General features: G+C 36.1%; 2 protein-coding genes across 2 annotated transcripts; both read left to right on the forward strand.

Moving 5' to 3' along the window:
* Positions 1–322: 322 nt before the first annotated feature.
* Positions 323–830, forward strand: LOC120121522 (putative germin-like protein subfamily 1 member 12). Its single transcript, XM_039140864.1, has 3 exons — positions 323–446; positions 536–583; positions 679–830. Exons 1-3 carry the CDS (start codon positions 323–325, stop codon positions 828–830), a joined length of 324 nt encoding a protein of 107 aa, XP_038996795.1.
* Positions 831–1603: 773 nt separating this feature from the next.
* On the forward strand, positions 1604–2534 carry LOC120121513 (germin-like protein subfamily 1 member 13). The gene is made up of 2 exons (XM_039140856.1): positions 1604–1878; positions 1972–2534. Exons 1-2 carry the CDS (start codon positions 1752–1754, stop codon positions 2460–2462), a joined length of 618 nt encoding a protein of 205 aa, XP_038996787.1. The 5' UTR covers positions 1604–1751; the 3' UTR covers positions 2463–2534.
* Positions 2535–12863: the final 10329 nt, after the last annotated feature.

Genomic DNA, 12863 nt, shown 5'->3' on the forward strand with positions numbered 1-12863 from the left:
TTGTATGAAGCATTACTTCATTTGAGATACAGTTGGAGTCACTTTCAATCCATAAATTGCCAGCATCCCATCGACTCTTCTGTTTCAATATGCCCTGTTTTAAGCAAAAGGAAGATGAATTATATTAGTTCTTTCATGCAGGCCTGCAGAAGAATGATTCACAAGGTAATTAAAAAATGATTCTTGTGTTTCAATATGTATTGTCTGCTATGGTAAAATTAAATAAAGCGAGCTAAATTCATGGACTAATTCAATGTCTTCAACCTATAAATGGCCATTCTTTCACGTAACTCTTCTGATATAAAGCTACCATTACATGAAAATGGAAGGTCTTGAGATCATCCAAGCCTTTTTCATCTTGTCTCTTGCATCGTCTTTGGCCTTTGCCTTTGCCTCTGATCCTAGTCCTCTTCAGGATTTCTGTGAAGCTGACCCCAACGGTTCTGGTATGTTCTCTCCGTCCTTTCTGATATATATTCGTATTCGACACTCACACCCGAATTAACATAGTAACATTTTTCATGCTTTCATGCAGTTTCTGTCAATGGGAAAGTCTGCAAAGGCGCCAAGCTAGCCAGAGTAGGTGACTTCTACTTTTCCGGGCTCCATATCCGCAAAAACACGTCGAATTCAGGAAAACGGTGATCACCCATGCAGACAATGGGAACACCCATGCAGTGGCCTTTGCTAGTCTGAACAGCCAAAACCCAGGGGTGATCACCGTTTCTAATGCAGTCTTCGGCTCAAACCCTCCCATCAATGCTCATATTCTGGCCAAGGCTTTCCATCTCGACAGGAAAACGGTGAAGAATCTTCAGTTCAATTCCTGATGTGAAGTAAAATGCGTTGAGTAATTGTTGAAGTCGTCGTTCGTTATTTATAGTTAACATTAGTTTTTTTATTTCTTTCTGAAATGTGAAATGAAATAGGCTTTTTACGGGCCTCTGCTTATACTCGTTAAATATTATATTTTTAATTTTATGATTGTCTTATACTCGTTATTATCGTGCTTACATTATTACATATTGTTATTATTACAACGAATATTATGTATTTATATCAAATAATTTTCCCATATTAGTTAGTTTGTAACCTTCCACGTGGTCAAATTCAAAGTAGTAGTTAACCACACCCCAATTTATATATAAATATTAGTTGAATTACCTTCAATCGATCAATTTTCTTCTTACTTAACTAAGGAAGCAGGTTTTGCGTCAATAAAAAATGTTTTTCCATCACATAAATAATACTAGCAGATGTTTTTGTCATCAGATTTGTTAAGCTCGTTTTATCTGCTGCTTAATGTCATTCTCAACTACCAATCTTTTAACAACTCTCTGTTTACTTTTTACTTGATCAGTTTTCTGCAAGAAATCTGGGTATATTCTTTGAGCAATGTTTATTTGCTAATTACTAGTTCGATAAACACAAAAGAGTCTGAGAAGTCTATGATCAGAAATCTGAAATCTGATAGCAGGAGCTTAAACTGCAAAAATACCATAGACAGAAACATGAAAAATAAGTTCCAGAAAAAATAAGCATGCAAATCCATAGAATGAGTAAATTCAAGCCGCTAAACTCTGATACGTTCCCGGTCAGCTGACCGTGACAGTCTTTACCTGCTACTCGTGGAAAAATAATGAAGTGATCGTTTGTTTCCATCTATAAAAAGCTTCATCTGCCATGCAAAGTTCCTCAATATTCTCCAAAGCAATAGCAAACAAGAAGTTAATCACTTCTGCTATATCATAATGAAAGGAATTCATTCCATTCTTATAGCTTTCAGCCTCTTGGCTTTGGCTTGCTCATTGGCCTCGGCGTATGATCCCAGTCCTCTCCAGGATTTCTGTGTTGCTGTCAAGGACATAAAAAATGGCGGTATGTAGTCCACTTTATGTTAAAGCCTCAGCTGAAGAAAATTCAGTTTAGTTTCAATGTTTTAATATAACTTTTAACGTTTCTTCATTGCAGTGTTTGTAAACGGTAAATTCTGCAAAGACCCGAAGCTTGCAGTTGCAGAAGATTTATTTTTTTCAGGCCTAAACAAGCAGGGGAACACAGCTAATCCAGTTGGATCAAATGTCACTGTGGTCAATGTTGATGCATTTCCAGGACTTAACACTCTCGGCTTATCTCTGGCTCGAGTCGACTTTGCGCCTCATGGCGTTAACCCTCCTCACTTTCACCCTCGAGGATCTGAGTTTTTACTTCTTGTCGAAGGCACACTTTATGTCGCCATAGTTACATCAAACCCGGACAACCGTCTCTTCACGAAAATATTAAACCCCGGAGATGTTTTTGTTTTCCCATTGGGTATGATTCATTTCCAGTTCAACATAGGGAAAACTGCGGCGGTCGCCTTTGTTGGTTTCAACAGCCAAAATTTTGGGCGATTTGACGTAACACCCTATCAGTTTAGTATGCCTGAACTAACACCGTTTGATCAATATTTCCCGAAGTAACACCCTTTCAGCTGAGTTGGCACAAAGGCGCATCCCTGGAGACGCGCTTTCACGGGGTTTCAGCTGAGTCGGATGCCACGTTGGTTTTTTTTAATAAAGATTTAATGTTTATTGTTATTATAAATTAGTAATTTATTATGTAAACTATTTCGGTTATGATTTAAGAATTGTCGAATGTATTTTTTAAATGTGTATTAAAGGTGGAGTAAATTTATGGTAAAGTGTTATACGTTTCAGGGACGAGCCTTTAGGGTTAGGTTCAATTAAATTGAAAATGTTAACTAGTTGAAGTAAGAGGTAAGTGGAAAATTTAGGCAGAAAATATACATACATTGAGAAATTATAGAAAATGCAATTACATTTATATATTAGAAACCAAAACATTCATTGAAATAGAAAATACAATTACATAAGGGTTAACGGTTATGTGATGACAATAGAGCTGGACATTTTTTTTCTATTGTGCCCGATGTTTCTGCAATGCCCACATCTTTTTTGTTCTATTGACCGCTCCCGAATATCCATATCACAATGTATTCTAGTGGATTTTGGACGATCTGAGTCCCTTAATAGAAACGGATCTGGTACAATTGTAAGCCAAGTTTGAATCTCATCTGGGTCTCTTTCATTACCTATGGGCGGAAACTCAAATTCATGTACCTTGAATACTTGTTAAAGTTGGTATACGTGATCAACATAATTTTTGTAGTCCAAATGCAAATGTGAGCAAGCTACAATGACATGAGAGGATGGATATTTGAGTGCTTGAAAGAAACCACAATCACACCACCTCTCTTACAGATTAACTCTGAAAGTGTTAGCTTCAATCCCTTGAAGAGGACGAGGCATTTCGGTTACACAAAATAATTCACGGGTGCGAGAAAAATTTGTAACCAACATCCCATTTAATGTAGCCACTTTTTTCTGTAAATCAGCTACTAGTCTTGGGTGATAAATATGGTCGTTCTGCATCCAAGTAAGAGTTTGTCCACCGAGCTTTGCAAATAGTTGACCCAAACGAAAATAAGTCGTTTTGACTAATGCCGTGACTGGTAAATGACGCGCCCCTTTTAAGGTTGAATTGATTGCTTCAACCAAGTTGGTTGTCATATGACCATAGCGATACCCCCCCTTCATACGCATTTGTCCACATTTCTTTGCTGATGTCCATAATGTACTCGCATCCCTTCTTATTTTTGTCAAACAATTCTTGTAGCATAGACTCAAATATTTGAGGTAAGAGTTCATAACCTAAGCCATTAGAAATTTATAATAGTTAATATGAAGTATAAATAAGTAATACGAAAATGAATGAAAAATTGGAAAAAAGTAACATACCCATGCGCACAACTAATTGACGTTCATCATTCTTCTTGTATTTTCCGTAATAGTTTGCAGCAATATGACAGACATAATAATGATGTTGAACATGTGGAGGTTTCCACATTGGACCCAAAGAGTCCATTGCTGCTTTTATCCCAGCTCCTCGGTCTGAAATAATGCATATGTGTTCCCTTGTGACAACATGTAAACGTAAATTTTTAAGGAAAAAAGCCCAAGACTTAGTGTCTTCTCCTTGAACGAGGGCAAATGCAACATGAAGAATATTGTGGTTACCATCTTGGACCAAAACCAATAATAAAACTTGCTTGTATTTCCCATACAAGAAAGTACCATCAATTGGACAACTGGTTTACAGTACTTCACTGCATTAATACACTGAGGGCACTATTATGTGAGTCATGTCCTCGAGGGCACTATTCATGTCAGTACCTATCATGTTTGAGGGGATATAACAAAGTGGTGAAAGTGCGTCTCAGGGGTCAGTGGTGAAAGTGAACCTTTGTTAATGAGATTATAACACGTGGGTTTTAATGTATATGTTTTATAATGATGCTCATTAACTACTGTGGAATTATTTTTTAAATAATTTTTACAAGACAATGTAATTTAAGTTTCAATTTAAGTACTGTGAACTATAATTGGAATATAACTTTAAATTTCGAATACAATTTTAAATTTCAATTGGAATATTAAGTTGAATTTGGATTTGTATTTTAAAAAACATTTCATGTTGAATTTGAATAAAAAATAACTTTAAAAATATAACTTTACAAAATAACATTAAAAATAATTCACGAAACCATTAAACATTTAAATAACATTACAAAATTACATAAATTTCTAAAATATAACTATTTAAATAGCATTAAAATACAACTGGATCATCGATGTTGTCTTCTCGAATGAGTTCCACATACCGGTGGTTGTCTATTTCGCTGAGGATTTCTTCGTATAACTTGCTCTTCAGTCTCCTCATCTTCACTATCATCATCATCATCGACATTTTATTCATTTGGCATAGATGAAGATGAAGGTCCTGTATAAAATAACAACCCTGGTGGAGTGTTACTCACAATCCCACCACTTATAGACAATTGAGAAAACTGTGAAAACATTGGCATCAATGTCTGTGATCCAGATGGAGTTTGAGGTGTCTGTGGAGAAGCACCACCAGCCAAATAAGATGCATATGAACCATATGTTGGATCATTAAACATAGCTGTATATGCACCTCCATAGGGTTTTATAAAACCATATGGGCTAGGCATGAAACTTGGCGGGCTAGGAATATAACCCTGCGGGCTAGGAATGCAACCCAGCGGAGATGGCATATGCCCTTGCGGAGATGGCATCTGAACTGGAGGGCTGGGTATGTACCCCTGTGGCATCATCATCGGTGGATATGGATGTTGTGATGGTTCTGGTCGTACGACTGATGCCGAACCGGTAGCATCTTCTCTCCGTCCACGAGTCGGGGGACGATGATATTAAGACGGTGGACGTCTATCTCGATGCCTATGAATGCTAACCCCTCGTGCTTCCGACGAAAGTAGAAATAGCTTTCTATTTTCATTAAACCACTCCATATAGCTATCCATAACAATATGACCAGTTTCAGCGTAAAATTGTTGAGGGGGCAACTGTGCATACCAGTTCTCCCAAATCGCAATCCAATCTTTGTGTCTCACCACCCAGTTGACCTCTTTCTTTCCTCTTCTGTCTATGTTATGCATGTCGTCTAAATTCCTAGGTGCTCCAGAAATATATTGCGTACAACAAAACTGACGGAGCACACGATCAACCGGATGCCACTCAACAATAGCATAACATATAAGAGGTACAACTGACATCTAATGACCTGCTCAGGTGGGGTGGGATGCAAGCCTTTAGTTCATCGCTCGCATAAGGTATCCACTGAAACTGAAATATAAATATACAATTCAAATAAATATAATATTCTAATTATAACTAGCATTTTAAATTAAATTATTCATATTTAAACAGATTTAAAAACATACCTCAAACCCAGCTTTTGTATCAATAAGTAAACGGATTTCCTCTAGTTCAGTAGGGATATCTCTAAGATTTTTTCTTTTCATCGACCACCTATGAAATATAATATAAACTAAATATCACCCTATTTAATTAAAATATTAAAATCAAATTTAGTTAGGAAATTACCTCAATAATAAGGGGAATACGTATGACTCATTAACAATCGGGCATAAGAAAGACATGCGGAACCACGCCCATGATTGGAGAAGCAGGAGACATCCACCGATAACAAGTTTTTATAATCCGTTTCACGACACATTTCTCTAAAGAGATGCCAAAACTGGAGCGCCTCAACTATATCTTTCAGCTTTATCAAAATCAATCAGATGATGCAACCACATACAATACACCTGGTTACGAGATTTATCGGGCATCAATATTCCTCCAATGATTCGCAGAATATAAGTCCGAGCACATGCCTTTGCTTCATACTCATAAGCATTTTCATTCAAAACTTCAAAATTGGCTTTTAGCCATGATAAAGCTATTCTACCTCCATTAAACTCTGGCAGAACAGCTCCAAGATACTCCATGCACATTGACTGCCAATCACCATCGGCCACACCATACATAATATTTCCGTCGACGGGAAGCCCCAAATGCTTAGAGACATCCTCCAATGTAATTGTAGACTCTCCACATGGAAGATAAAATGTGTGTCTCGGGCCTCCACCTCTCAATAATGCAGAAATTAGGACAGGTTCGAGTTTGCAACCGCCAATAATTGTTGCAATATACCCAAACCCTGTAGAAGACAAATATGACAAAATACGTGTTGGTGTCGATATATGTGGGTTTTTAATAAATGTCTCTAAAATACGATCATTTTCCTAATTAATAAGCATTCAAAAAATTTAAAATTAATATAAATTCATGATAAAATTAAATTAAAAAAAATAATAAACATTAACATAAAGTTTAAAAAAAATATTACTATATCACTAAAATGTCTGGAGATATAATTTGCATTTAATCGCAACAGCATTTCGCTAGTTTAAATCAGATACCGTAGAGTTTTATCATATAAGAGTAACACTTCTAATTTAATATTTTTTTTGTTCACAACGTTAGAGTTCAAACACAGGCTATACATCGAACAATGCTATTGGTACTGATTTTTTACAAGTCATTACAATAAAATCCTTAAATTCCACAACTATATATGTTGCTGACTGCAATATAAATCTCCGGCTAAGATTTAAAATCTGCATATGGAAACAATTAACAAATGGGAGGATGGTAATCAAAACATGCACATTAAATGCCACCAGCGAAAATTGACTGCCTTAGAACGTCATCTATCAACACCGAATAACTAACTGCATAAAAAGAAAGAAAGATGAAAACAATATGGAAATTGGTCCTTTTAATTCAGGAAGATGGAGTTTTGCAATTCGAAATTGGTGTTAACTTCCAATCAGCATGCTCAGATCAGACGCTGGCTCATATCTTAGTGCAAGATTTTGTAAGTAGGTGAACCTCTTCTGGTATGTTGTAACGTAAACGGCTAAATCTCTTGGCTAACACTAAATTATCAAACATGACAAGTTTATGATTTGGTAAACACTGTGTTAGAATCGTGTCATCTAATTTTTTTATCGAGTCCGAGATTATTAAGAAGAAATTTACTTAAAATAGGAGTTAAGGATATGTTGTGACAAGCGGCGAAGTTTAGAATAAAATAGAAGTTCAATTCATTTAAAACTCTACTTTTTTTCTTTGCGCGATAAAGAGTGGAAGATTCAATAGATTTTTTCTATGTAGTGTTGTTTGTTAAAAGAATTTCTCTCTATAGATAGATATTAGGGATTGGGATGAGTATGTTATTCTCGACGAGCGCCGCGTAACACCACTAACGATGAGCACCGTTAATTTAATTTATAAAAATTTAAAATTATAAAGGACTCAACTTATAATTGTAAATTAGTTAAAAATCTAAAGGTAAATTATTTAAAATAAAATATTAATTACATTATTTTCCATAGTTTTTTAACAATATTTTGATAAAAATTATAGGAAAATAATATCATTAATATTTTATTTTAAATAATTTATCTTTATATTTTTAACTAATTTATAATTATACGTAGAGTACTTTAAAATCTTAAATTTTTATAAATCAAATTAACAATGCTCAGTGGTGTTCAACAGTGCTCGTCGAGCGTTGTAGAATGTTCCTAGGGATTATGATTTAGAAGTAAGTTGATTAAACTCTAAATCACCTTTATACACAAATTTTCTTGTATTTATTTCGAACACAATAAATAGAGTTTTTCTACGTTAAATATTATATTTTTTAATTTTATGATTGTCTTATACTCGTTATTATCGTGCCTACATTATTACATATTGTTATTAGAGAAAATAACCTCAGTGACCAAAAATGCCTTATAATATACGATTTTAACCAACTTTTTTTGGGTTTGCTAAAATGACTAACTAAATCGCAATGCGATCGATAATTCGCAACGTGATCTTCGGTATCGCAAATCAGTTTCCAGATTCGCAACGCGATTCTGACTATCGCATTGCGATTTCCCAAATTCGCGTTGCGATTTTCCTAATTCGCAATGCGAATACGTAAATCGCAACGCGAATTTGGAAAATCGCAATGCGATTACGTAAATCGCAATGCGAATACGTAAATCGCAATGCAAATCTGAATATCGCAATGCGATTTACATAGCGTCATTCGTATTAACGCGTATTTTTTTTCAAATTCTAAACATGAATATATTAATATATCGGAACACTGAACCGTCCACAGTATATCCCGTAATCGCAACTCATAACCTAAAAACCTAAATCACAACTCAATCTCATCTCCATCTCTCACTCTCTAAGGCGACATCCGTCCCCATCTCCGACGAAATCAGTCCCCACGACGATAACAGTCTCCATCTCCGGCGAAATCATTCACGGTCAGAAATGGAAAATCAACCAAATCAACCACCGAGGGTTAGTTTTTTTTAATTATTTTTTTTTAAAATTTTTGCATTATTATTAGGTTTTTCATATTGAAATTGATGATAAGTTTACTGGTGTTTTCAATAATAGATTAACCATTTCACTTAGATTGCTTATTATATTCATTCAATTACTGCCAATACTGCTAAACTGTTTAGTCTTTAACCCTGTGAAGTTAGTATTTGTCTTTGTTTTGTCTTTTGGTTAAAGTAATGCAATCCATTCAAGTTTCTTTCAATTTTAGTATTTGAAACCGAGAATGACTATCGCAATGCGATTCTGTCGTTGCGATTTTCATTTCGTGTTGCGATTCTTGCGTTGTGATAGTCAAATTCTCATTGCGATAGTAATTTTCGTGTTGCGATTTAAAGTTTCAGAAACTATTCTTCTTCTGTAAATTGAAACTTGAATGAATTGCATTACTTCAACTAAAACACAAATACTAAATTCACAGTGTTGCAAATTTAATTTTGAAGAATAAACTACTACTCTTTATGTTTATTGTTCATATCTTCACAGTGTAGTTTTTGGTATATCTAAATTGGTATGTTTATTGTTTTTGCAGAACTTTTATTCGGCTCAATCGACCTTAAGAAATAAATTAATCCTGGCCAAAACAATTGCGTCGAAGCTTTCACCTGCACAAAGAAAAATATTTGAGGATACTTGCTTCGGGCCATGGCTGAAAGTACAACATCAGGGTGGAGATTCTATGTTGACCCATCTGTTTCTTCAAACCATGACTAGCGATCTACCAGAGACTATACAACGTCGTGATGAATAGATATGGTTTGATTTTCCACTGGCGTATACGTGTTTTGGGCGGGAGGAGTTTTGCTTAATCACCGGTCTACGCTTCAGACACGATGATGTAGATCGGTACACTAGACATATTACCCGCCTATCATGGTTTTCCCGGGTTTTTCCTGAGTTGTCAACGGAGAAGTCGAATTTACACGTGGAAGACTTGACGAGATTATTGAATAAGAAATATGGTTTTACTCGGATGGATGACGTCGATGTTGTCCGAGTATGCCTTCTAATACTTTTGTAAGCCGGCTTTTTAGGCAGAGAGGCCCGACAACCTATTCCTAATGATCTAATTAAATTGGTAGAGGACCTAAATGCATGGAACCTGTTTCCGTGGGGTTCGTATCTATGGAGAGCTACATGGAATAAGTTGTCGTCTGCCTTTTATGATCGGAAACGTTTGAGTGGCGATGGTTCCAAATACACTTTGTCAGGCTTTATTTGGGCCTTTAAGGTAATAATTTTTATATAATGTTTCCAAAATTATAATTAATTCTTTAACAATTACTAATGTTTGTTATTATATTGTTTGTAGATTTGGATATTTGAGGCCTTTCCCTCCATGCAGACATATGCATTAAAAACTTCTAATGATATTCCTAGGGCTATTTCCTGGAAGAGGAAATGGTCCTTGCAACAATGAGAAGATTTACTACCGTATACTACAATAAATAATGTAAGTTAACACAAATACTACCATATGTTTATAAACAAGTTATTACTAGTACACGTTTAACTTTGTTTGAGCTTTTATATTGTTAGGAGGCCAACACTCCATTACAGAGGCTGACACCCACGGAAGCTGAGCTTGCCACTGATTGGTGGCAAGCTAGTAAGTTTTTTTTTGATGGCACGGATAATGAGCAGCCACCACCTCACCCAGAGCCATCACCTGATCGACCCGAATATACACCTCCATAACGAGAGTCATTACCTATTCTGTCACATCATCGAGCCTCTTCTCCACCATCACCTCATGATAGGCGACCAGCAAAGATGCCACGATGTTTATCTCCCTGTTCTCCACCTCCACCTCCACCTCCACGGGATGAGTTAGGGGAGTTACATAATGAGGTCAATGCCTTGCGTGAGGAGGTCGGTACTTTACGCAATGACAATGGTGCATGGCGTGTTGAGGTGTCTACTTTACGTGGTGAGGTAGCAGCTCTACGTGAGATTGTAGCATCGTTGCAGAACGAGGTTCATACTCTACGCAATGAGGTAAGTTTAATATTTTTCATATTTAACTTGATGATAAATTTACTCATAATTTCACTTAGATTGCTTAGTAAATTCATTCGGTTGCTGCCAATACTGTTTAACTGTTTATTCTTTAACCCTGTGAAGTTAGTATTTGTTTTTGATTGTCTTTTGGTTGAAGTAATACAATCCATTCAAGTTTCAATTTGCAGAAGAAGAATAGTTTACTATCGCAATACGAAAATGACTATCGCAACGCGAAAATGACTATCGCAACGAGAGAATCGCAATGCAAAAATGACTATCGCAATGTGAAAATGACTATCGCAATGCGAATTTGACTATCGCAACGAAAGAATCGCAATGCGAAATGAAAATCGCATTGCGATTCTCTCGTTGCGATAGTCAAATTTGCATTGCGATAGTCATTTTCGCGTTGCGATTTTGTTGTTGCGATTTTCATTTCGCATTGCGATTCTCTCATTGCGATAGTCATTTTCGCGTTGCAATAGTCTTTTTCGCGTTGCGATTTTAAGTTTCAGATTCTATTCTTCTTCTGCAAATTGAAACTTGAATGAATTGCATTACTTCAACCAAAAGACAAATACTAACTTCACAGTGTTGAAAATTTAAGTTTCAAGAATAAACTACTACTCTTTATGTTGTCATTGAACCTGCACTAAACCTATATGTTATCCTTTTAAATGTTTATATAAGTGTTTACTTCTGGAATGTTATCTGATGCATTTTGTGAACAATGATATAATAATGACTTGGGTGAATACCGTGCAAGTTTGAAATATATTTGTCTTTGTTTTCACTATTTAATATCATGTCTGTTTATTTACTGATTTATGTATTAATTTATTTTTAACGACCCGCTAAGGTGGATGCTCTACGTCGGGTTTTTCTTGCAAGACGGAGTTCACGCATCAGATGGCGTGCACGTGCCATTACATCTCCGTTCACCCCAATAGTGCGAAGAATCCGTAAGAAAAAGCCCGATTCACCTGTCATCGTTCAAGAGGCCTCCCCTATCGTTCAAGAGGCCCCTATCATCCCTCAAGAGTCCCCTCCCACCGTTCAAGAGGCCACTGTCATTGTTGAAGAGGTCCCTCCCAACATTCTAGAGCCCGATTCACACGGCGTAATATATCGAATTATTGAGAAGCCCCCTCACGTGCCGGACATGATGGATGACTGTTGGCTTTCGTATAAGTTACCGGCCAGTACCATTCCGGCAGATGAAGTGGAGAGGAAACAACTACCAGAAACAATTCTGGATAATACCCTTTGGGCTAAGACCGTAGTTGATTTTTATCTACATGAGCGGAGCCAAGGGTGTTACGCTGACATATACAAACTCAACGATGATATACATTTGTTGATTGAACGGTCTTGGTGGGGTGTATTATTAGGGGTTGAAGACAACGACTATTTCGATGGGGGGGTAAGTCTTATATTTCTTCTTATATTTCAGTTTGATTAATTTTTTTTAAAATTTATGTAATTCACTAATATATGTCTTTTTTTTTGTAAAACAGCATATTGATGCATGGGTGACACGTCTTCTAATTGTAAGGAAATTGAAGAAAAATATTAAAAAAACGCGATATACAATTATGCCGACGTCTTTTCACGTAGTTCACTTGAAGAATCAACGACAAGAATCATATGTGTTGGCTAATAGACAAGCTAAACTTTATCCTGCATGGTGGGAGGTCGATAAGGTTAGTATATTTGTTTAAATATTTTAAAGGTGTTCATAAATAAGTGCGCAATTTGAATTATTACATTTCGATGCAGGTGTTTATCCCTGTTTTGGACAGTACTCATTGGCTTCTCGTCGAGCTTCAGCTCCCATCCCTAAAGACAATAGTATATGACAACATGATAAATTATATATCATTGTCTGATTTGAGAGATATGATTAAGGGATGGAGCTCTCATTTGGCTAAATTCTTGGATGCAATTGATTATTGGACTAAGTCTGGAAACAAGAAGCCAAAGAAGTTCAATGTTACA

Source organism: Hibiscus syriacus, unplaced genomic scaffold, assembly GCF_006381635.1.
Source record: "Hibiscus syriacus cultivar Baekdansim isolate YM2019G1 unplaced genomic scaffold, ASM638163v2 tig00110374_pilon, whole genome shotgun sequence".
NCBI lineage: Eukaryota > Viridiplantae > Streptophyta > Magnoliopsida > Malvales > Malvaceae > Hibiscus > Hibiscus syriacus.

Excerpts from the sequence above, each read along its gene's own strand:
- LOC120121522 (XM_039140864.1), top strand. The coding sequence starts at position 323 with ATGGAAGGTCTTGAGATCATCCAAGCCTTTTTCATCTTGTCTCTTGCA. Across the intron at positions 447-535 it reads AGCTGACCCCAACGGTTCTG|TTTCTGTCAATGGGAAAGTC; the intron begins GTATGTTCTCTC and ends GCTTTCATGCAG. Across the intron at positions 584-678 it reads CGCCAAGCTAGCCAGAGTAG|TGGCCTTTGCTAGTCTGAAC; the intron begins GTGACTTCTACT and ends ACACCCATGCAG.
- LOC120121513 (XM_039140856.1), top strand. The coding sequence starts at position 1,752 with ATGAAAGGAATTCATTCCATTCTTATAGCTTTCAGCCTCTTGGCTTTG. Across the intron at positions 1,879-1,971 it reads CAAGGACATAAAAAATGGCG|TGTTTGTAAACGGTAAATTC; the intron begins GTATGTAGTCCA and ends TCTTCATTGCAG.